At 44.3% G+C, this 25167-nt stretch overlaps 1 protein-coding gene across 10 annotated transcripts in view; it reads left to right on the top strand.

The window, feature by feature from the left end:
- foxn3 (forkhead box N3) overlaps nt 1–17316 on the top strand; it is a 71082-nt gene extending 53766 nt beyond the window's left edge. For 9 of the 10 annotated variants that reach the window (XM_035412547.1, XM_035412556.1, XM_035412611.1 and 6 more), the window contains 3 exons: nt 10456–10518; nt 11629–11737; nt 13755–17316. In XM_035412547.1, coding sequence (XP_035268438.1) covers nt 10456–10518; nt 11629–11737; nt 13755–14265 — 683 coding nt within the window. In that variant the 3' untranslated portion in view covers nt 14266–17316. The remainder of the gene's footprint in view (nt 1–10455; nt 10519–11628; nt 11738–13754) is intronic. The other variant, XM_035412628.1, reaches the window with a different exon arrangement.
- Nucleotides 17317–25167: the final 7851 nt, after the last annotated feature.

Genomic DNA, 25167 nt, shown 5'->3' with positions numbered 1-25167 from the left:
CTTCAAGTAATTGACCCCCCACATTCAGATATTTTCTGAAGGCTGTAGGGCTGCAGTTCTCTTTGAAGTTACGCACGCCATATTTCATCAGTCCACCACTGTCCGGAATATATAGATGCAGCCTCCCAAGCGTTATTTAATCTCTCTCAATTTATCCCGACTCTCGCATTTGTCTTCCATTTCTAAAGGGTGAGACGTGCGAGGAGGCAAAGTGCTGGATAAGGAGAAAATGGACAAAGTGGGAAATAAATGGAGGGGGTCAATGTGAGAACGTCTGTATTATCATGTGAAAAAATCCATATTCCCCATTAGGACAGCATTACAGGGGAAGCTGTAGAATGAGTTTCCCGTCACTGGCTCAACGGAAGAGGCATGAAGCACTCAATGGAGTGGGTCGAGATGCTGGAAAGAAAGGAGGGAAAAAAAAAAAACAGGGAAGTTATTGGCCTTCTCGCTAAGCACACAGACGGTCTGCTCTAGTCTCAGATCCTTGCGGAGGAAACGTCTGCTGCCTCCATTGATCTTTTTTAAATTTATTTTTTTGAAATTCAATATGTGGGTGTCTCGTACAGCACATTGAAAATTCCAAGTGGCATGGCTCATGCTAATTGCTTTACAAAACATTAAAAGTTTGTATGCAAACCTGTCTTTCTCCAACTGGGCATAATGACTTTTGTTTGGGGGGTGGGGGGTGGGGGGGGGGGGGTGGGGGGTGTATGTGCCGGAAACAAGCTACTCCTTTTAATCAATGGGGCAACTGCTGTAGAATAATTTCAAAAGTAAACGTATGTAGTTATCTACTTTATTTATATTTACTGTACCTGTAAAGTTGTGGCTCTGCTGCATTTGACCACAGCTTTTTCTTGGATGGTTTCACACTAGTGAAACTAGCACCAGTAAACCAGGTTTTGTTTTTGCTTGCTAACTCATACAAGCTGTGCATCATGCATGCCTGTCCTTCTTTCTACACGTTCTGGCTCCTGTGTTCTGTTTGTCCAGTAGTTGCTCACTGCCCCAGGACCGCATTAAAAGCTGTGATTCAGCCTGGCCCCGGGCGTCATTACTGCCCTCGGACCGCGTTTGAAAATCGCATTTAAATGGCTGCAGCGCTGGCTGCTCGTGGCATTCTCCTGTATCAGGTGCCTTCCCCTGTTTTTCTCCCTCTTCCCCAGTTACTTCTATAAATAGCCGGGGAGTCAGAGGCTGTTCATTGTGCTGTGTTTCTGTGTAACATAACACCGCCTCCTCTCACCAAAAGAGAGGGAGAGAGAGAGAGAGAATGAGTGAGCCAGAGGGGAAAAGGATTCACCGAGATATATAGAAATGACTACACTTATAGCCACTGTACTGCTGGTTTCTATTAAAGGCGGTAAACACTCCAGTTGGGAGTGTTTAGTTCCTTTCTGAAAGGCGGTATTAAGCACGGAATGGTATTTCCTGTTTTACCCGAGTGATGCATGATATACCACTCTGAAGTATGTGAAATGTGAGCAGTTGCCATGGCGACAGCAAGCCTGGCTGGAGCAGAGGAAGGAAACGGCAGCACAGAGATGCCTTCAGAGGGGAATCAGGAGAAACAATGGAGAATACTGCCTCCTAAAGACCCCTTCAATTATTCATCCGCCACACTGGGGAGAAAGACCATTTTCGGCTCTGTTCAAACACACCTCCGGCTTTCTCCTCTGTTTATTTCTCTGTGCGTACAGGATTCTCCAGATGTCTTTGAGAATCGAATTAAACCTCACCTCGACGTGTGAGCGCAGCCCGGCTTTCCAGAGGCTTGGCTTTTGTGGCAGGAGTCCCCTGAAGAAGAGACTTGTGCTTTAAGTTTTACTCGCGCGTGAAGAAGCCATTGGAGCGCTCCCTGAAATGGACACAGCGGCCTGTTCTGCTGGACGCTTGTGTAAAGCGCTCTGTACATCGCACTGGTCCCGCAGGACACTGGCGTGGCGTTTCCGCCATTGTGCCTGGAGCGTTGCGGAGACGCGTCGAAGTGCGCGCACCTTCTCTCAGGTCTGCGGTCCGCACAGCCCCCCTTTGCCCCTCTTTGCCCCCGACCCTCATTTGTAAACAAATGATAGTGATTTGGAGGTATTTACGGAACCGCTCTTTAAATAGCCCCGCGGACGCCGCTGTTCGCGCCGTTGGGTTTTCACGCTCCGCTAACGCGCATCAGCGCGCAGCCGGGAGAGAAAGCGGCACGGCGCCCTTCTGCGTGGCGCGGCGGAGGGGCTTCACGCCCGCACGCCCACACGCCAACCTGCGCGCCGGCCCAAGTCCGGTTCCGTTCCCTCTCTCATCCGCTCGACCCTGCAGGCTCGGAGGAGCGGGAAATGTAAGTGCTCCGGGTCGCGCGCAGACTGTGCTACCTGTAGCCACAGGCAGACTGCGCTACCTGTAGCCACAGGCAGACTGCGCTACCTGTAGCCACACGCGGACTGCGCTGCCTGTAGCCACACGCGGACTGTGTTACCTGTTGCCACGCGGGGCCCTTTATACGGGCGGCTAACGGCGCCGGTGAGGCGACCCAGTCTCCCGCTTCATCTGAAGGCGCAGGGTGGCCGCGGCATGGGAGGCCTAGCCAGGTCTCGGCCGCCTTGGGGCAGTGTTTCCTTCCTGAATGAACGCAGTCAGCTTCTGCTTACCGAGGCGGCCTGCTTGAAACGGTCGGAATAAACAAGCTGTAGCGTTGGCTTTGGTTGGAGTCGGTGGCAGAGCCCTCAGAGACTGTAAATATAGTGCAGAGGAGGAGGCACTGCACCCTGGGCTTGGCCTGCTGCGGTCTCCTGTCCTGGAGTCTTCTCGCTGTCACTCACAACAAAGTACAGGCCTGTAGCATTGACACATGGAATTATGTCATAGGACACCAGCGGCTCAAAAAAGCCTGAGGTACAAAATTACAGTAACTGGCTTCCTGTATTGAGTGCATGTACAAGTGCGATAGTGAAGGGTTCTCATGTTGCACAATGACATCAGTTTGTATGTAACACTTGCATGACTTCATACTGACCGTGTGACACTGCCGCAGTGTTCCATACCCCCCCCCCCCCCCCCCCCCACTGCCCCAAACTCCCCCCAGCCCAGTCCCACAGCCGTCCTCTGGAATTGCCGCTGAAGCTCTGTGGATTCAGAGCTCGGCTCTGGAGCAGAAAGTATATTTGGGGAAGGCCTTTCATGTGATTAGCTGCACAATTAAACAAATGTTGTTGCAAACAAGCAAATCCCCATCCGCATCATTATAAAAATGGTAATTGACCTTTAACAGTTTTTAGATGGTAGCGCTTCTCTTTTTCCGTGCCTGATTATTTAACTGAGCCATATGTGGAGTGTAGCTTTACTGTTGGCTGACTTTTTTTATTTATTTATTTTTTAGCTTCTGTTTGTTTTATTGAAAAGAAAAATTAATATGAAGAATTAAATGAATTCACCCAATGATTCGACAGATGTTTTAGAAAACAGCCTTATAAATAAATTTTCAGCTTGAATGATGGTCATTTTATTTTGGCTAATACCTGTGGCATCCGTTCTGTAGTACTACTATTAAATGCCTTATCTGCGAATGACTGATGTGCATTTAATGTGGAGTGTTGCTAATTTTGCTGTCTTGAAGTGCTTGAAAAGCCCATCGCGCGTAGACTGTTACCGAAAGTCAGGTGCCTGTTCTGTAAATAATAGATAAGCTCCGGCAGAGTTTATCATCAGCGCTGCACATTTATGTCCTTCTAAAATCAAAGACATGTGCACTTCATGTGCAAAAAAAAAAAAAAAAAACTTCTGCTGGCTGCCTGCCCGCTGCTCTTAATGTAGTGCCAGCAGGGAGGAAGACAAACCTCCAAAGAGAAGAGAGAAATTTGGAAAAGAGCAAGGCCGTTTGCTCTCCTCTGCCTATCGTTTGAGCTGTGATTCAGTAAAGAGTGTCGCGCGGTGTTGATACAGCCCGGCTATTTACCTTTTAATTAACCTTGCACACAGGCCGCTATTGATAGTGGATGGCATTGTGAGAAAAATAGTCTGTGAACTTGAGAAAGGTCTCACGGTTTAAGGGGCACCCGGGTTGCCACGGCAACTGTGTAAATAGCGGTGGAGGAATGAAGAGTTCACGCGTGCGCCGCGGGAGGGTTCGACACCTCGAGAACGAGCGCTGTTTCTGTACGTTCCCTCTAGCGCCTCCTAATGGAGGGATGTTATGGAACTCACACGGGGAGTGTAGAAAATATTACTGTTATGAGTCGTAAGGTTTCGCTTCTTCTGCCAGCTGCGCATTGTTTTTGGGTAAGAGTTTCTGGTAAATGAGTGCAATATCCTGTCACGGGGCGACAGCGTAGCAACAGTTTTAGGAAATATCAGGAGCGGGGGGAAGAGGAATAAAAAGAAAAGTTTATTAATCTGCGAGACAGGTCTCTGGCAGGAGCTCGCATTGCAGCACAAGATTAGAATCCGTGGTCATAGCCCAGCAGTTTCACTGTCATTGTGTCTGAAAGATGTTAGCGGGACACGCACCAGCGGGCGCTAAATTTCCCGCTTCCCCGTGTAAGATGGCGATATCAGTTGGCTGCACCGGCTTTTAATTCCGCCTAATGTTGTTGTTTATCACACAGAAATATTTGTCCTCAGTCTGATACCCCAAATCCAATCTGTGGGCTATAGAGCTCCTGGGAACATAATGTAGCTAAACGGGTCGGACTTTATGTGTAGGAGAGCAGCTGCCTAATTCGGAGTGCTGGGAGAGCATCTACTGCACATGCTCTCCTCTGTGATGAAATGCTAAACCGAATGACTCCAGGAAGAAAAAAAAAAAAGAAAACTGTCTGCGTTAACCTGCAAAATGGCCGTGTCTCCTTTTGAGAAAAACCACCCCGATCCCGATGACAAAGTTTTCCGGGGGGTTGTGAATTTTTTTATGAGGGGATGGATGTTGATTGAGAGGGAAATGTGCTTCGCGAAGCTCAAGCGAAGTGCCGACTTAGCCGCCGCGACATTTGTTATGCTGTAGTTGTCTCTTCGCCATTTACCGGTGCGGTAGTCAATCTTGATTCCAGCTGCCTCACCTCGCGTGGCTGTTGGGTGATCCGCTGTTTATCGCCCTGTAGGGAGTTCAGTCACTCCTCGCCGTGGTCTCAAATCATGTAGGACGGCAGAAACTGAAGATGTGGATCAAGTGCGTTCCCAGTAGGGACCATTAAGGTATTTGGACGAAAACACAGTTTTCCGCTGCATTCATCTTTTTTCATTTTTGAATTTTTCCTGTCATGGCATTCCTATACTCCCTTTGAGGTTGCTTTGCTCCAGCCGTATCCACTCACCCAAGACTTCCATTTGAATTAATACCCATTAAATTGCTATTAAACAGACTCAGTTACCCAGCAACAACATGGATGGCCTAGTTTTAATCTCAGCAACATGTTTGCATTGCTATTTATATTTTTCACACAGTGAAACGCGTTCAGTTTCAAAATGAACTGTTCTGAATGGCACTGAATGGCCACAGAAGAACCGCATGCTGGCTATTGTGCGCAATTTAATTACACCGTATCTAAAATTTTGTGAGTAGAGTCATTTACCATTCTGTCATATTCCATCATTTACACCTCCATATCCAGGAGGTATGAAGTAAAAGTCCTTTCCCTCATTATCAGAAAATGAGTCTAAAGCAATTCATTTATTTTTCTTTGTTTTTTTTCTGTCATAAAGCACTGGTGGGGATTTTATTTTTTCTTATACTGTTTGGCAGTCGTAGTTTAACTCTGGTTTTTCCCGGAGTAGCCCAGTTTCAAAGAGACCTTTGGAATTGGTTTGCCGGGGCTTAATTCTACAATCTTTTCTGGGTGTAATGATCAGAAAATGCCCTAGTTTCCATTTTCCAAAATCCCAGCACGCCAATATAAATGCACAGCGGAAGTCGAATAGCGAGAACGGCAAGGACTGTAGGCCTGGGAGGATGAGGGCTTCATCAGAAGCACTTCACAGATGAAAGAGGTATGCTTTCCTCTTATTTTGGGACAATTTGTCAATTAGACGAAAGAATCTCCTTTATTTTAATTTGTCCTGCACAGGGATGAAATATTAGAGCTAATGTGAGTCATTCATCATCTTGTTCCAAACCAGTGGCGACTTCACTTTGTATTTTCCTTAATGAACAGACAAACAAGAGAGCTTTTAACAAATGGCGTGTGCTTTCGAACAGACACTGTAAGGTAAGGGAGGGGGGGATTTTATGACTCTTTACTGCTGTGACCAGGGTTTAGGCCCGGAGGCCGATGGCCATTCAGCTGTATCAGACCTTTAAGAATCAGGGACTTCGCTCATCCCTGTAGTCCCATCAGTGACACGGGCCTTTGAGATAACCGATGAAGACGCACCAGCTGCATGTGACAAAGCCTCCACAATGGCATTGCGGAGCGTGCATGTATAAGGGATGCTAAAGTGACTCTGTAAATGGCTCCTGAGCCAAGGAGATGGCACTCAGATGAAGAATGTCTGCTGCTTTGCTTTTTGTAAATAAAGAACTCCTTTCTGTCTGGTCCGGCCATCCGTGTCATTGTGCCCGAATGTACAAATTACCTCGCCCCGGGCCCTGTGTTTTATTGTGTAAAAACAATGGAGCACTCCCAAAACCCCTGTCAGAAGTAAACCACTATCAGGAAGCCCTTTAAAATGAGCACTTCGCCCAGTGTCAGCATAGATCTTCCTGGACCAAGCTTTGTCAAGCCAGCCTGAGTCTCTATGGCTTATACATGAAGCAGTTTTATGGCAGAAATAACTCCACATGGGAACGCTGTATGAGTAATTCAAAAATCTATTATTGACAATCTATCGACATTTAGCTCACATAGAGTAACATGAGAATGGGGCTGTCAATTCACGGCAATTTTCACAGGAACTCTATACCATTATCATGTGTCATCATATGAAATACATCTTTTTTTTTCTTCATCAAAAATGTATTAAAGCAAACCAATGATGATCAGTTTATGTTATTTATTATATTGGTTTTTGGTAATTGTAAGCTTTAGCAGTTGGAGTAATATCAGAGTGAGTATTAAAAAATTAATCGTGGTGGCTTGTGCTGTCTCTGCGCTGTTCTGGCTGCGGTGTAAAATTTGCCCGTGCTTACGAGATCGTTTAGTGTGAAGTCCTTACTTTGGCAGCGCGCTTGGTCTTATCTCATTGCTGCCATATTAAAGTGGTGTTAGAGCCCCACATGGGAAACAAAAGAGGTGCATATCTCGGGTAAATAAAGATGGAAGAACTGGCGATCCTTATCCCATAATTGTTTCCGTGGCGCGTTGTCAGCTCGGCTTGTCAGAGCCAGTAGAGCCCTTCCAGCCTGGTTTCCTCAGCCCTGCCGTGCAGAAGCATTACCTGTAGCGGCTAGCCGCTTCGCCTCCGGCGCTCCCACAGAAGGGGCTCACGGTGCGCTGCCTGTCCTTACCGATGGCCCACAGGTGACCGCCTTTTCTGGCGGGAGTCAGTCGTCGCGGGTGATGGTGTGTTTTTCCCTGACTTCGGCATGGAATTATGAAAACTGTGGCAGTGCTTAGAGATAGCCTCTGCACGTGTGTGTGTGTGCGTGTGCGTGTATGTGTGTGTGTGTGTGTGTGCGCCTCTCTCAATGTGTGTGTGTGCACAGCTATTTACTAATGGGATTACTGCAGTCAACCGGTGCATCAACCTGCTAAGTGCTGTTCTATACAGTAAGTTCATAGTTACAGCTGTATATGAAACTACTTATCTTTTTTCAAATCTTGATTTTAACTGTACAGGGGTATACATATTGATGCTTTTACAAATGACTTCATAGAATGTTTTCCACCTGTAATCCAAAATGAGGTTGTATTTAAGTTGCATTACATTTGTCACAACTATTTAGCGGTGTATTCCTTTATACATTTGATGTGCTATGATGTTCAGTGACAATTCTGTGCAATGCAAAACAACAGAGAAGAAAATGTTCTGAGAAAATCAAGTTATACTGACAAAGTGGTTATGCTGGCGGGCATTACTGAAATAGACAAACGGCTCTGCAGACGTATTCTGTGCTGTACGAGTGCATGTTTTGCCCCCTTGTGGATAGTTGTAAGTTCATATTGTTCAGTACATCGTTTGACATTTAATCTGTATGAGAGGTATTGACTATCTAAATGTGCCTGATTCCTCATGGAACAGATGAGCATGATTGATCTGAGGTCAAAGGGCCACAAATGTGCAGTATTTGGTTTCCTTGAAACCTGCCCTTCAAGACCACTTTAATTTCTGTAAACATGCAACCTGTCCACAGACTTGGCTCTTGTGAAATTGGCACAATTTAAAAATGCATTTTTATCTATTTTATTCATCAAAGCTGATGTGTTATTTGATGAATAATACTGATAATCACTCCGATGGACAAACCCGCCATGTTTTCCTTTTAATACGTTACTGGAGAACGAATAATTTCGAATTCACCGCAACTGCACGGCGAAGATCTTTTTGTGTGCGCTGTTTTTAATGGTGCTTTTTATTCTCCATAAAGAGGAGATTAGTGGAGAGTGAGCAAAGAGGGTCAGGCATTAAAAGCTGGTCCCGAGCTGATTGGTGTCGTCGCTCCACTGTTTCCAGGGCCATCTGCCCAAACATTAATACGCTTCACAGGAGGAGAAAAGCACACCCCCCGCCCCCCCCCACCTCCTCTCCAAACTGGGCACCCGGCAACACTCCCCACCGAGGCCGGGGCACCTTCCCATGGGCCCGGTGAGGGGCTGACCGAGGAGGATCATGGGACTTGTGTCCCGCTCTCCTCAGGCGCAGTGTGGCTTCATTCCAGCCTGACATGGCAGAGCAAGCGCTAGAGAGAGACCGGTAAAGCCTTTGACATGTGGTGAGAGGACCTTGTGCCGAAAGTGGACTTGCAGACTGGATTTACAGTGGAGTAGAGGCTTGTCTGGGGCTTTGATGGCTATAATCTACAATCAGAATAATGCAGCGCTAGCCAGGCCCTGTTCACCTGCCACACGAAGCGCCAATAAATCAATTTAATCTGTCATTTTTGCTGGGCTGTGGTATGCATCGGAATAGTATTGTAATGTTGTGGTATGGACATATCAGAACTCTTGACTTTTGCATAGAATGGTGGTGCAGGTCCCCGGTGTGTGAAGAATACAGTAATATTCTTGTGCCTATGGAAGGCCAAGTAGTGATACTAGAGGGAAATATTATGATAATTAATCGATGTTGTAAAACCGGCCGGGTCATTAACTGTCTCGCTGGGGATAACTCTTGTAACAGTCTCTTGTAACAATTTCTTTTTACATTTTTTTGCGAGTAAAAACCTGACCTAAAACTTGAAACCTGTTCATAAGACGGGCGTATCTCCCCCAAGGCCGACGTGCTTTAAAAAACGTCCCCTTAATGTGTTGTGCGCGCACTCTGAATGGAGTTTACCCTTTTTGTTCTGTTGTTATTTCTGATGCTGCGATGCGGGGATTTACATGGGCCGCTCACAATGGAGGAAGCTCATTAGCCATTCAGTCTGCCAGCCCATCCACGCTAATCGGGCCGAGTGCGCGTCTCTCTGTCAATTCGGATTGTACACTTGGCTAGCCGGGGCAGGGAGCCAGCGGCTCCCCCTGTCAGAGGGCGTCTCTTCACCTTTCGGCTGCTCTAGCCCGAGGGGAGCGCCGGGCCACTCTGCCGGGCCAGATGTTCCTTTCAGCCCTTCTCAAGCGGCGGTCGCCGAGTTGTGTACCGTCGCCATGGCAGTGGGGGGAAGGGTTGCCGTGGCAACAATGCCACTGCTTAATGAGCAAAAAAAAAAAAAAAAAAAAGTGTACATGATTCCAAACGGATAATATTTTCCTTTTTTTTTTTTTTCTTTTAACCCTGCCATCTGTTTTAGATTAGAGGCAGCCTCCATTGTGGAACTCGACTCGTAGCACATCCGTGGAAGTTGCCTGAGAGAGTGAGAGAGAGGGCGGCAGGTGCCGCCACAATGTGCCTGTCTTTACGTCCGTATGACAGTTTGTCTTTTGTGTGCGGCAGTCTATGGACTGTGCAGTCGGAGGCACACCCCTCCATGTTTTATGCTCATTAAGAGAAGATTAAGAGCAGTCTACTGTAAACCATCAGCTTATGGCTCTGTAGTACTGTACAACTGATAAAATGAGACAAATTAAGTGCTCTCATTCTGAAGTGAATTTTAATTGCCTTGTAGCGCTAAAGAAGTAAATACAGATTCATTCTCGTTTTTTTTTTTTTTTACTGGATTGAAAGGACAACAAACAACGTTGGATCTTAATTCAATGAGGCACAACTGACCTAACCCATTTATGACGGTTTAATGGTCAATTTCACTTTCCCTGTTCTGTCGATACTGCGCAGTTCGGTTGTTAAGAGAACCAGGGAGTATTGAGCAGGACTCGTCAAACTGAGCCAGTGCTAACGGCATTTAAAGTTCCCATCTCCCTTTGCACTTCTCAGATCCCGAAATTGATGCTGCTGCAACCATGATGCTTTTGAATACACCTGACCTCCCGACCTCTTGTGAGTACAACGGGCAGCATCTTGAGAACTGTAACTAACAGCAAGAGGATCTCTACCAAATGAATAATCATAACACTGATGAAAACAATGTAAAATCCTAATTTAGATCCAAAATTACTGCTGCATTAATTCAGGTCTGACTATTTTTTTTGGTTTCACTGGTTTTTTTGGGAATCTTTAGGGAATTATTAGGAATCTGTCGTATTTGACTTCCTTAATGTTTGTCACGAGGAATTACCTTTTTTGGGTATGTGGCTGAGGTACTGCTCTCGCTCTCTGCTCTCTGGCATTCTCTGAGACCAAAGCTTTCGTTTTCCACTGGTTCTGCTAAAGGATTCTCGGAAAGTTCCAGAAATGCTTGGTCTAAGGGAAAAAAAAAACCAACCTCACTTGCTTTCCATCACGTGGTGTTCTCTCTCTTTTTGGTTTGAGACAGAATGTTGATTCTCTGTCGCTTACCAACTCTTGTAAACTGACCGTACGGGGCAGTTCTGTTGCTGGTGTAACAAAAAAAAAAAAAACATTTTCTCTTCCTTAAAAGTTTGTCACTGTTTCCTTGAATCACATACGCAATTTGAAAAAACTGTGATTTGACAATGTTCCCAGATGAAGGGACACGGCATGAAATTGTGAAAGCTTTTAATGGGGAGTTCTGCTGCTCTGTCTTTTCTGGTGTTGTGGTTTTGCAGTGAATAAATAACCCTTCATTCCTCTTGCAAATAAGCATTTGTTTGCTGGTTTGTTTGGTTTCAAAACTTTAGACGTACATGTGTAATTTTGCAGAACTCACACTTCCAGAAAGATCTGCGCTCATATTAATCATGTGTGTGGCTTTTACTGTTTTTGATTGAGTGTGTGTGAGTCGGTGGACGGGTGTTATGCTAGTGACACTGATGTCCACTGTGTTTATGTGAGGTAGTAACAATTTAGGAACTCCTCATTCTGTTTTACGACACTGACAACCAACAGTGAATGAGTGTGTGTGTGTGTGCGTGTGTTTGTGCCTGTGTGTGCGTGCGCATGTGTGTGTGATGTCAGTGACCGGCCCACTGTATTATATGTTGGTGCTCTGTGGCCTTCGTGGTGACACAGTGTGTGTGCTCTGTTCAGTCCCTCAGGGAGTGATCCAGAACGGTGCCAGGATGGTGGGCCAGACCATGTTTCCGGGAATCAGACCCCTTCCCATCAACCCCATCGGGAGCAGGACGGCCACAGTGAGGTCAGCATAACCGGCGATCCCCCCCCCCCCCCCCTTCCCGTCAGCTCCCACCTGTCACCTCCCGAACGCCACGTCACCCCCCCCCCCCCCCGAGCGGTGACTGCGTGAACGAGCGCTCTGGCCTTACCTCCCAACCGCTACTTCCTGTGCTCGGTGTTACGATCTGGAACACATAAGAGCTGGGGTTTTACTCGAGCATAACACCGCTCCGCTCCTCCCCCCCCCCCACCCCAGTCGCGCACAACGCCCCCAACCCCCCCACGCTCCGGGGGCGGATTCGCACGCAGAAAGTGTGCTTTTCGCCACCGCGTGAGTCACTTCTTATTGCGCACTGCTCTCGGACGCAGGGTGTCGATGGTGCTCAAACGCGCGTTTTACACAAAGGGACGTTCCCGGAGACGGGTCACGCCTACCTCTGTAACGGAGCGCGGGAACGAGGCGGCGGCCCGGTCCGCACGAGCCGCGTCACGGAGCCCGCCATGAACACATGTACGCCTAATTATTTAAGCCTACGAAAAAAAAAAAAAAGAAAGTCTTGCATATGCGATGCCATGAATATTTGATCAAATAGGAGTTCTAATGGCATGGGATGTGCAAGAGGACTGCCTGTTGGCCTGTGAAACATTTATAAAGCCAGACCTCTGCAGCGTGGCTGTGGAAACGCTCGCTCGCTCGCTAGCTAGCGCTGAGGAAGGAAGGCTTGAGCGTGTGGAGTGGAAGTTCTCCCCAGCTCGGAACACGCTGTACCTTTTTCTGTGCGAAGGGAAGTCCGCGGTGGAGCCCGTTCAGGTTGCTCTAACAGACAGGTGCGGACAGACTGTTACCAGCCCGAGGGCTGGCAGGTGCGCGCGGCCGACGCCATCGCACGGAGACCCGATCACCGCGTCGGAGCAACGTGTTAATTATCACCGCTGACGAGCCTTTGAACATAATAAATAAATAAATAAATAAATAAATAAGCGTAAAAAACCGGGAGAAAGGGATGAAAAATGACGGCGCTCCTCCTTCGCCGCGGTGACTCTGCGCCGCTGCCGCCGCCGCCGGCTCGGATTGGCGTACGGAGCCGTGACACGCTCGCGCGTGCAGATCTCCCTCGGTCCCCCCCCCCCCCCCAGTGTACGTTGATGGAGCCCAGTTCCAGCCCATTGGCTCCCCCTGCTAAGCAGGCAGACTAATGACAGCTCCTGTGGTGGGAAGCCAGAGAAAAGTAAATGCGCCCCATTCACGCTATGGTGACTGACACTGCATTTAGACATTAATTATTGAGTACAGTTTTCTTAGCATGCAGCGCCGTGACTATAATTTATGAGTCATAAACGCGCAAACTATACAGGAAAGGGGGAAAAGCTCTCAGGTTTATTTTTCTAGCCCCGTTGTGAAGTTTTAAGGTGCGGTATGGTAAATCTGCACTAAAGTGGGATTCAAAATAGCATTTTTATTTGCACACATTCTTATTTACAGACCATAATACAGCGTTAAAATTATACAGTGTGATGAGCAATGTTGCTTGCTTTTATCAATAAACCATTTGCATTTTAATCTCGCTTTCATAAAAAAATGAGAAATTATCACAGGAGCTATGAACTGAATGTTGTTATCAGCCTCCTCGGTAATTAGCCACATAGCCGCTGTATCAGTACACTGAAGTAGTGGCCTAACTTTGGTGTTTCTGCGAAAGATGATTGCCTAATTCAATTAAGAGATGAATCATTTTTAATACCCTGTTTTGTGTCTCTTTGTTCTGGCTGCAGCTCAGTGTGTGTGTGTTAATTCTCTGATATGACAGTTTCAGTGTACATCAGGGGGTGACCTTCATGTCAGCTAGCCGTGCTTGTGTGAGCATGTGTATGCATGAGCGTGCATGTGCACATGCAGGCGTGTGTGAGCGTTCACGTGGAGCTGCGTTCTAACGCCGAGCGCCTCGCTCGCTCTCTCTCTCTCTCTCTCTCTCTCTTGCGTTCTCTCTTTCTCTCTCGCTCTCTCTCTCGCTGTCTCTCTCGCTCTCTCTCTCTCTCAGGTCCGTCATCGGCGGGTACAGGATGCGCAGCGACAGCGAGCAGTCCAGCGACTCCCCGTTGGTCAGCAGTGACCCCAAGGAGGATCACAACTACAGCAGCGCCAAATCTTCCAGCCTCCGCGGGGGCGCCTCCCCCAGCACCGCCCTGGGAGAGGAGGCCCCCCGGGAGGGCAGCGAGGCCAGCTTCCACTGCAACGACACCAACAGCGACACGGAGGACGACGACAAGAGCAAGATCAAGAAGGAGCCCAAGGACTTGTCCCTGGACGCCGTCTCCCTGGCCCAGCACAAGAAACGGCAACATTTGACAAAAGCCAAACAGAAAGTGTCCAGCGATACGCTGCCCCTAAAAAAACGGCGCACGGAGAAGCCCCCTGAAAGCGACGACGAGGAGATGAAGGAGGCGGCGGGGTCCCTCCTGCACCTGGCGGGGGTCCGGGCCTGTTTAAACAATATCACCAATCGGACGGCAAAGGGGCAGAAGGAGCAAAAAGATTCTATGAAAAATTAAGACTGAATAAAGAAGAAAAAAAAAAACATCACTTTTAATAGAATTTACAATTTTTGTTTTTTTTTCAGGACATCAGGTGAATTCTAATGATTTGTGGCAATATCAACAATCACTTTGTTTTCCTATCCTTTCGAAACTGTTGTTTGAGGGTTTTTTTTTTCTTTAAAGGAGATTAAAGCCATAGCGAAACTTTTTTCCGATCTTCAGCTAATTTAGGAACACAATTTTTTGTCAGCTGAAATCGAAGCGAGAGTCAGATAAGGCAAACAAAAAGTCGACTCCCCGAATTTTCCGATTGGCATTGGTACAGACACAGCAGGGAATTATGGCTTTATTTATTTTCCGAACATTCTGTAGCAATCCCCCCTATTACAGTGCACCTAAACAGAATGGGGAAACTGAGCCATTTTCAATGTGATGTTGCTAGGGGCTCGAGCGGCCCATCCGACTGTAGTTTTTGCGGACGTCCTTGGCTTTGAAATGCTTGCAGGCAGCACTACAGCAGCAAGTGTCTTTACTGTGAACACTTGGATAGTATAGTGCCAAAGACGAGCCCTGGGTAAGCCAGCAGTGACGATTGCACTTCTTATGCTACTGTGTTGTCAGTATGGCTGGCGTGCTAACCGCTAACCTGGGCTAATTACACGACTGAGTACCGAGGTTGAGGAAGACATTGATGTAGTGAGGGAAAGGAATTGGATACTGGTTATCAGTTTTCACCACAGAATTCAGTCTTCAATAACAGGAAACTGATTCAAAAGCCATAAGCTGTCGTTTCAAATCAGTGCGTGCAAAAAAAAAATACATTGAAATAACTTCAAAACTGCCTGTTCTTTTTGTAAACAATTGAATTGTTAAAAAGTTATAATCAAGTGATATGAATATAGTGATATTTCTCTGTGGCGCAGTAAAACTGAATAACTTGATGGGATAAATTGATGCTACAAAACCTGCCAATAGTGTTTTAGCGACAAAAAATAATGAAATAACTGTGGAATTATTATTTTTGTTACTTTGTTTTTTTGTTTTTATTTCATACCCTCATGACGTAATAAGCAATGTCATCCAGTCAGGATAACACTGTATAAAAGTTACACTAGATTATTTTTCCTTTATTAATTTAAGCAATGTAGCCAGCAGGATTTTCCAAATCGTGTTGCATGGGTTCTGTAAACAAAAACTGTTTTTTATTCAAAGTTCATGTAAGGTAAATAATGTATTTAGCATGGAGCATGAATTATTTTCATATATAGATCCTAGAGAAAAAGGGTTTGCCTCTAATTTTTATGCCCATAGGCCTAGAATTTTGTTTTGTGTTTATTTGATTTTATTTTATGTCTTTTTCATATTTGTTTTGAAGCAGGATTTTAAAGATAAACCTTCTTCAGGGACAAACACTGACTGTTGGGAAACTTACTCTGCAATATGAAGACTTCACATTTCCAGTTGGGTTTGAGTGGTTTATGAAACTGCCTTGTGTCTACGCCACCAGCCCACTTCTGCTTTTCAAAAAGTATAATGTTCAAGTGTCCGGGGTTTTCGATCTGTAAATGTTTTAGCTTGCATAAATAAGGAGAAGTTAGTAGTGAGTGTGAGTTCCCAGCTATGCCCCCCTGCCATCTGAGACCTTACCACCCACCCCCCCCCTCACTGACACCCCCCACCCCCTCCAAGCATTGTGCCTGCTTTATGTACAAACATGTCTTCGGATGTCTTCAATATTTCAGGGTCTTCCTTTTTTACATTTTTATTTGATGATGCATTTGTTGTTCATTTGCGTGTGAGTGTTTGTTGTGCGTGCATGCGTACATTTCATTTGTTGCCAATTTGGACAGTTTTATTTACAGTACTGTTCAGGATACGCTGACAGTATCAATTACCATCAATTAGTTTTTTTTTTCTTTTTTTAATGTGATTGTTAAATAAACATAACAAGAGTGCAAACATTAGCTTGCCAGATTGCACTAAAATATTGAATTAAGGATCTTAAATTTCAGTGCCAAATCTTGTAAGTTAGATTTATATAAAACAAATGGCAAATGAAATAGTCTATATATAAAAACAATGAATTTGCCAGTGGGTAAGTAACCCTATGCTCAATCAAGATGAGAACAAAAAGGCATTCGTAGTCATCCATTATTAATACTGATGTATTTTATGTGGGTGGCACACCCTTATTTTCAGCTCAGAATCTCACTGTGTTGTTTCCTTTTTGTACCTGTCCAGGTTTGTGAAGTGAATACTTGTATTGGGATCTTGATTAGAATTAGAATCCTACAACAAATCCTTGCCTTTTTCTTTTGTTTTGCCCATTCCCATCTTAGCAATTGTCCTCTACTGGCCATTGGCAAGGTCCCTGTTATTTAAGGGAGATTTTTCTACGGTCAAGCAGAGGACAGAAACTATTTATATTTTTTAAGGTAAATTTAGGGGGGGAAATGCAATTATTAAAACTGTGTTTGTAACCGAAGACTAAGAGAGAAAAGCTGTCCAGACAGAACTGCATGTTCACTGCCTTCCCATAAAATGAGCACTCACTACGTAACTTTTCCTTTAGCTTCATGTTGTTGAAATGGGAGAAACGTTAACAAGAAATAGTGATCATGATGTTAATACTAGCCAAGCAAATAATTCTCATTGAGGCCAATATCCTTGTTTTGTTTAGTTTTTTATTGTTTTAAAAAAAATAAATAACTGCCATTTTTTGTTTAATTTGAGAAGGTTTTCTCAGAGGAAAAAAAGGTGAAAGATCAATTCATTTCTTATTGTTTGTTTTGAAATACACGGTCTGATGGCATGTGCACCCAGCCGATCTGTTTTGAAATAAGAAACTGTCAATACAGAGGCATACTTGCATTCTATATTTCCTTGATGTGTAATCATATTGCCAAAGACAAACTATTTCATCAATTAATGTAAATATCACGTTGTCCATTACTATGACAAAAAAAGAAAACTTTTGTTTTTATTTTTATTTTTCTGAAACCTACCATAAAGTTTCTGTGATGTATTGTCTTCCAGTTGCAATAAAAAAAAGAGTTGCAAAAAAGACTTTCCTCATGTTCTCAAGTCTGTGACTTGCACTGGTTAGTTTTTTTTCCCAGATAATTATTTTCATCATACAAACATGTCTTGGGTATGTTTTCCCAGAATGGAATATATATATATCGGCCATTCGGTTGTGTTTTATAGCAGTAGCCATAAATATCCATGTTTGCCTACCGTAAACACTGGTCTTGTGCTGAACTATGCTTTCCTGCATTTGTGGAATTTCAATGGGTGTTTTTTTTCATTTTTTATTTTTTATTTTTCTCACGGCACCATTTCTGTCACATTTCATATTTTGTTTACAAATATGAAGCCAAAATGCAATTTGTGTTAATTTGGCAATAGAATCAGGCAAATAATTTGGCCTGAAAATATTACCTTGAACTATTTAAAAAAAAAAAAAAAAAAGTACTTAACTCCACAGCTTTTTGTGTTGCCCAGCTTTTCCCCAACCAGGAGTTTCAAAAGAGCCCCTCTCTTTCCTCCCCACACATGGTCTCTTACAGGAACAGGCTTATACTGAAGCAATGGGGGTATGAATTGAGCTGTGATTGCCACATGAGAAATCTGGGCTGCACCCCATCATGTAAATCCCTCTGCACTCTTCTTTGTCATGTACCAGCCTGCAGACGCACAGACCTCATTATAGTCCAGACAGTTTCAACAAACAACTTTTGTTTTCCTTCAGAACATGTTCTGTAGATTTGCTTCCTGTTATCCCTGAAGTGATAGATTATTTTATTATAAAGTATAACTGAAGTGTATTGCTCGCTGGTTGTGTGGATGTGGGGGGTGCAATCTCTGTCAAAATTATTAAAAGGAAAAATCATTCTTTGCAAAAGGATAGACATTTAAGTTCCATTTTTACTGCATAACACTGCAATGGTCAGATGTGACTAGATTTCAAAGCATTATGTGGTGAAGATACAGGGATAATGCTGTGTATCACATGGTGAGGATGCAGCGCTTTATCACTAACAAGGAGAGGTCTACCAGAACAACATCCATAAACTGTCAGTCTTGCAACCTGTACACCTGTGCTCTCACCAGCAGTGCATAGTTTATGGCTTGTGCATGTATGTGTGTGTATAAATGTCAAGGTCAATGTTAAGGTTCAGGAGAGAATAATCATACACACTCCATAAAGTTGTTGGCGTAAGGTGAAATGTCACATTAGAAAATCCAGAATGAAAACTTAAGCTACAATGTGACAATGATATTTTTATTTATTCATGTAAAGGTTATTGTTTCACCCTGTTGACTGGCATTTAGTTAAATAAAAAAAAATAATTATTTTGTCTTTGGAGCATGAGTTTTCATTTTGGATTTTCCAATATTAATGTTAGACCAAAGGTCATTCAAGTTTGCCATTGGAGTGCAGTGTGAGTCATTCATGTCCCTCCCAACAATTTTACCTTCAGAGGACCTTAAGTCTTTCCCACATGTATTCACACTTTTTAATGTTGCATTTTACTTTTTTTAAAGCTTCATTTAATAGAGACCTAGATTTGTAAGTGAAAGAGAAGAGAATACTTGCATGCATATTGTTCATCTAAAGCAGAGAATTCTTCAGAGCACCTTGTTTTCAAGGCCTTTATAATTCATGGATGCCATTTTAAAGCCATATGTAGACAGAGGCCCATTTATAATTAAAGGTGGATAGGCTTAATCATAGGCCACTGGCTTCCAGCAGACTTGCACCACACCCATGGCTTACTCTGTTGCTATGCAACTGCTGTAAAGAAAAGGACATTTACATTATGCATGTTGTGTACAGTACTTACAGGAGCTGTGACTTCCATATCTTCTGGGCTGTATTTCAACCCCTCAGCGGCAGGAACTAATGATTTCATCTCCCCATTCTTCATTAGAAATGACGATAAATCCTGACATCCTTACTTGTGTGGAATTTAATTCTGTAAATGCAACCCACTGATTCTTGTGATTGTAGTGCCCTAGTGATGCATGTGTTTTTTTTTCCTTCCAGATTTATCACTATCTGTTAAGTGCTTTATGACCCAGACTTGCAGTGTCTTCAGCTGGTTTTCCTCCAGGGAACAGTGGGATGAATGGTCCTGTTGAGTATTTAGGGCTCTGTGGCCTCCCAGTTTGACAGCACCAGAGTGAGTTCTGACCAATCAGGCAATGTGACCAGAGGTGGGACCCTGGGTCAACAATGTTGTGATGTCACTGTGGTCAGTGGCAGGCAGGCCAGTCAGTGCCATATTGATTACTCCACATGAGGTCTGTGGTCATACTGGGGGAGATAGAGAGCTAGAGTCAACCAGAGAAACATCACTGTATTGTGATATCACCAATGTGGTATCAGCCAAAAGCTGGTAATCATGCATACTAATATTGCCTAGATTTTTGGAAAAAATGTAAATGATAAAAGCAGAAATATCACATTTCAGACCATAATCCAAAACAGGAGACATGTTTTTCTTGCCTTTGAATTGATTAAGAGAAATGTGCAGCTAATTTTTTGATGTTCATGATTTTGCCCGTTGCCTCTGGCAATCTCCAGAGCTCATCTGCTAATTTCCTTGATTCAGAGAAATTCGTCCTGAAGGGGTTCAGTCCGCACTAAATTGTTGAGCTGTTGCAGGTCAATTTGAATATCCTCTGGGTGCCAAGGTGCTTTCACAATAGTGTCTTTATTAGTTTAGCAATGTTGTTTGCCCTTGTTGCCAGGGTAACAAACAGAGGGGCCTATCATTCAGCCATTTTTTATAACTGATGAAACAGAAACAGCAATCTTTTGTTTGCCCCTTCTTATGTTTTCTCTGGTATTCAGACAAAAATGCACATTGTCCTAGAATAAAAAACAGGAACACATGGGGACACTCAACTGAAAATATATCGCCTTAAAAAGTTGGAAGAGGAATGTTGCACTTTGCTTTGGTAAGAAAACAAGTGCCATCTCGGAGAACGCTCCTTGCAATTATTCTGTCATTTATTCCAGTTTCCAAGGTAGCAGGATACGGAGGTGTTCATCCGCAGTATAAATCAATATCCACACTCCCAGAGAAGAAATACACAGAAAGATAATGACCGTCCAAATCCATCACACACCACCTTTAATTTGTCCCACAGTCCCCGTAAGTCAGATACAAATACAAGAGTATTACAGCAAATCTCTGGCATTAGGTGTTGCGTGTTAGGATACATTTGAAACTCTATACATCTCTGTAATCTGGGTCATTTGCATGGGGGCAGAGGAAAGGGATTTGAAGAGAATTGGAATGTGTGTGGAGGCCCCTGATGAACATGCAGGGACTTCATCAGCACTTATGTGTTTCCTGCACCTCCATTTTATGGATGCAGATGTCCCACCTATGACTGGACAGCCAACCTCAAGGTGTAGCCCAGTTGCTGGAAAGCTCTTCATTGACCTCATTAATGATCCATTAACAAGTCCTGGAACCCAATCATGTCTGCAACTAGTTAGTCCAGGATACAGATATCTGTTGTTTCAAAATTCCAGAGATCCACAACCAAAGTGGTTCTTTCAGACATGGTGAACAGTTGAAGAGCGGCAGGAGGCAATTTTGCAACAGGTTCTTTCTGTTGTGGTTGGAATGCTTTCCAGCAATGCCTTAAATGACCCAATATGCAGTAAGAGTGGGAATCACTCTCAGAAATGCAACTGTGTTGTGGGAAACAATAGGCGACGGAGAGAAGGGGTAATGAATTTGACATTTCGGTGCTGCAGTGCTGACTAGGCGGCTAGAAATACCATGGCGGACGACTCCGATTTCCCCCCCCCCCCCCCCCCTCGTCTCACACAAAGGCTGAAATAAATTTTTACCCCTTCCATTGTGCATCCCTCACAATGGCTGGCTCTGCCTTCCCTTCTACAAATGAGCCTGCAGTAAAATTAATGTTCTGTAACCGTGCGGCTAACTGCAGGTAGCCCACTTGCTTTCCACAGTGCTAATGCCCTTGATCTTTCATTAGGAGTCTACCTACAGCACCTGAGGGAGTCTTCGGCCCAGTGGAGCGATGGGGACTGGAGGAGGGAGAGTCTTTCCTCTGTCACCGGCATCATTCTCTCCTCCTCTGCAGAAGAATACTGACTCCCACTCCGCGCAATATGCATTTCCCCTTACCTACATGTATTGCCATTTTGGGCCTCTGCATATTTCGTAACGGCACTCCAACAACCGCATAAACACAATAAAGACATGGATGGTGTTTAGCCTAGTTAGAAGAGAATACGCTAGATCCTTTAAATGGTAACGGTAAATTGTTTGAATCCATCTGGAGCTCTATGTTATGGAATGTCCTTGTTTATGTGCGTGACACACTATTGGCTAGCAACCGGCGAACAGAAACAAGTTTGGTTGATCAGCCCAGTGCTGGGGTGTTCAGGATAACACCCACTGAGAAAATCTATTTCAGTAGCAACTGTGAAGACATGTTTTGAAAGTACCTGGTAAACACAATACTCTTGGCAGTACTAGTTGGGGCTCAGTGATATGATTAATTACATAACTTTGTTGTCTTCAGAATAAGTGTTCAGAGTAGGAAGGAAGTGAGCCGTACATGTGTGAATGTGTCTGCATGCTTGAAAACCCTGATTGAGCAATGACAGGGATGGGGAAACAATAAAGAGGGGCGGGGGTGTAAAGGCCAGTGAGTAAACACTTTGTGCTATTGATCATGTTCATTGTGGAACAGCAATCAAACTGAAGCTATTAGTCTGGTTTGTACAGTCGAGCCACCTGGAGACAAAGAGGGCCAATTGATTTGCAATGACTTAATTGAGAACTTATTTAGAGAATTAATGTATCTTGGCAGACAGCTGCAGTTACACTAATCCGGAGTGCCATTATAAAATCAGGATGTAGGATGGATTAATTTGGGCCTATTTACAATGCAGATCTATGGCTCCAATTTCATTTAACAATGCAGATTTACCAGCCCTCTGTGACCAGTTGTATTCATAAGAGTTTATAACATTTGGGGTCTGTGGACGGTAGTCATTAAAAAAAGAGTCTTATTAGATCAACCCTGAAATTAAACCACACAAGAGAGTTGAGATCATTTCTCACAAACCTGCTGCAGCAGCTTTAGATTCACTGATTGTCTCAGTTCATTGCAGACGGGACTGAGGCGGGTTTATAATATGTAAGTAGGCCATAATGCATTCCCAATCCATACAAATTGGAGGTAATATGATTTCAACTTTATACCTTTACATATCCTTTGATACTCAGTAACTGCATCAGTGCTTGGACTCAGTTCTTAAAATGATCATTTTATCTCTTAGCCAGGCACAGTGAAGAGACAAAGCCTTCGGCATTTTAATTGCAGTGAAGGTAGGTTAACCAGAGGGATATAATTGTGAGAATGTAGTGGTGGATATAAGACAGGTGGAGAGCAGAGTTGTACTTGAGGAACTGCATGCCTGAAAGAACCCCGTAGTAGTATGACTTGGGTTGCTGTGGGAACCACCCATACTGCACTCTGCCCAACTCCTCTTCAGCCACGCCACTAAAAACATATGTACAACTAATATGCTCACCAACAGATACCATAAAGGACTGCAGCACATCACACATCTTGAGATTGCATTGTCCAGTGATGAAGGAGGGAGAGGGGACTGTGTGTGTATGTGCATGCATATGTGTTTGTGTGTGCAGCATGGTGCGTGTGTGTGTTCATGGGTCCACATTGCATCTGTGTGTAGTGTGTGTGTGCATGTGTGCGTGTGCATGCCTGTGTTGTTTGTGTGTGCATGATGCATTTGTGTGTGTGCATGTGTGTGTTTGTGTGTGCATGGTGTGTCAGTGTGTTGTGCATGTGTGTATGCATACTGTATGTGTGTTTTGTGTGCAGGATGCATCTGCGTGTAGTGTGTGTGTGTGTGCGTGTGTGTGTGCGCGTGCGTGCGTGTGTGTGTGTGTGCGTGCATATGGCTGTGGAGGAGAGATTGCTGGTGATGCCGATGTCTTTATCCAAGGGGCCGTTTAAGGCAGCAATCTGGGCCAAACCCTAAACTCCCCACGCCAGGAAACGCAGACGGTGGAACCAGCAGCGGCAGCAGCATCCAGCGGGGCAGGCGGCTGCTGTCCCTAGCAACAACAGGAGTACGAGCGTCACTGCTCCTTATGCAATCAGCTGCAGACACAGTCACAGCCGCACCAGAAACCGAGATGTTTCATTAAAGACTTCTTGCTTTCACTTGGATATCTATGGCGGGATGAAAAATCGTCGCCTCAGCTAAAAATAGCATCGACGAGTGGGGAAAAAAAGAGTGATTGAAAGTGTGGGCAAAGAACGGGGTTTTCAAATTCATCCTTCAGGGCTGTAGTCAAGGGTTGTCAGACTCCAGACGTGTCCATCTTTGGATTTTTTGTAATGAATCAACGTGGTATTAATGGGGACTCGGTACAGCTGGTGTGCTGCAGTATCAGGACCGTGGGGTCTATTTCTGAGTCTCCTGGCCTCCACGCTCTGCTGCCTGTCTGTTGGACTGGGTGGCATTGATGACTGATTGAATGGGCAGATGTTCAAGAGCTGATCTGGATAAAGGCCAGCAGATCCCCCGCAGTCATGGCACAGACTCGTCAAACAGTTCAGACGCACCAGCACCCCTCCTCACTTCCTGCTCCGCTTGCCCCTTTACCACAACAGAGGAACAACTAGGTCCCACAATTCCTAAGAAAAGCAGGATATGTTTGAACAGATACAAAAGTCAGTTCCAGATGAGCAGGAAGAGAGAGAATGTATCATGTATACTGTATGGATGTTCTGCTTCCGGTGAAGATCGCACAATTTAACTAATCAGACCTCATACTCACATCACTGTATCTGACCTACAGAAATGCTAAATAAATTGTACAGATTTAATTTATGTGTATGTATTACATGTCATAGCCAAGGTGACAAGCATGTAATAACTTAATCTGACTTACACCACACTTCTAAATGAATTAATACCCCACCTATTTTTCTCATTCAGAGAAAATGTAGCATAAATGAACAGAAACAGCTCCAATGGCACTTTAAAACTGCTGTAACATGCAAATTCCAGTGTAATTGAGTCTTTCACAAAGAACATTAGAGGTAGCCTAACACATTGATGAAATTTAAACCTACACTGCTGCAGCATCTCTGTAATAGAGCAGCCACTGGTGGAATCATCGAAAGGCCAGAGGGTAGCAAAACAAACGAATCACATTGACATATAGAGTAGCTTAACCTAATTTTTCAGCACTGCATGCTAGAAATTATAAGGTGTGTAAACCAAGGTGATGCATTCTGAAAGGATATTGTTTTCTTCAGGGTGGGTAAGTAGGCCATAGGTTTTTACTTGTCAGGCAGAGCCACCTGAAAAGAGAAAGCTACAATGTTACACCTACACATAAAAAGGTCAACAGGCACACAGAGAGCAAGAAGTGTATATTTATGTGTGTAACATTAAAACAAAAGTCTAATTCCTGCCGAATATCAGCCTTTCCTTTCCACCCACTTTCGTTGGTGTACTTCATGTGTTCGAGTATTTGCGTTTGTTTTGGAAAAGGGCGACAATTTCATGAACTCTACTGCCATCTACTGGTAAAAAAAGCTAATAAAATTGATTCCGCATTCTCCAAGTTAACGAGTGTTTGAGTAATGAAAATAAACGGATTCTATGTATTTGTAAAAAATTGATAATTCTAGAGGAAGCAATAAAACCAGTTAAATCGAGAAAATAAACCAATCCAAAATTGAATACATCTTCACAGTACTGCACAATAAGGAGATCAAAGCTTGGCATGAAAAAAACCTAATAAAAAACTTTGCATAAAAACTAATTAAAAAAAAACGATCATCTTAAGTGAAAAAATATATTAATGTTTCAGA

This window comes from Anguilla anguilla, chromosome 1 (assembly GCF_013347855.1).
Source record: "Anguilla anguilla isolate fAngAng1 chromosome 1, fAngAng1.pri, whole genome shotgun sequence".
Lineage (NCBI taxonomy): Eukaryota > Metazoa > Chordata > Actinopteri > Anguilliformes > Anguillidae > Anguilla > Anguilla anguilla.
Note: the sequence above shows the minus strand (reverse complement) of the source record. Positions and strands in the feature narration are given on the sequence as shown.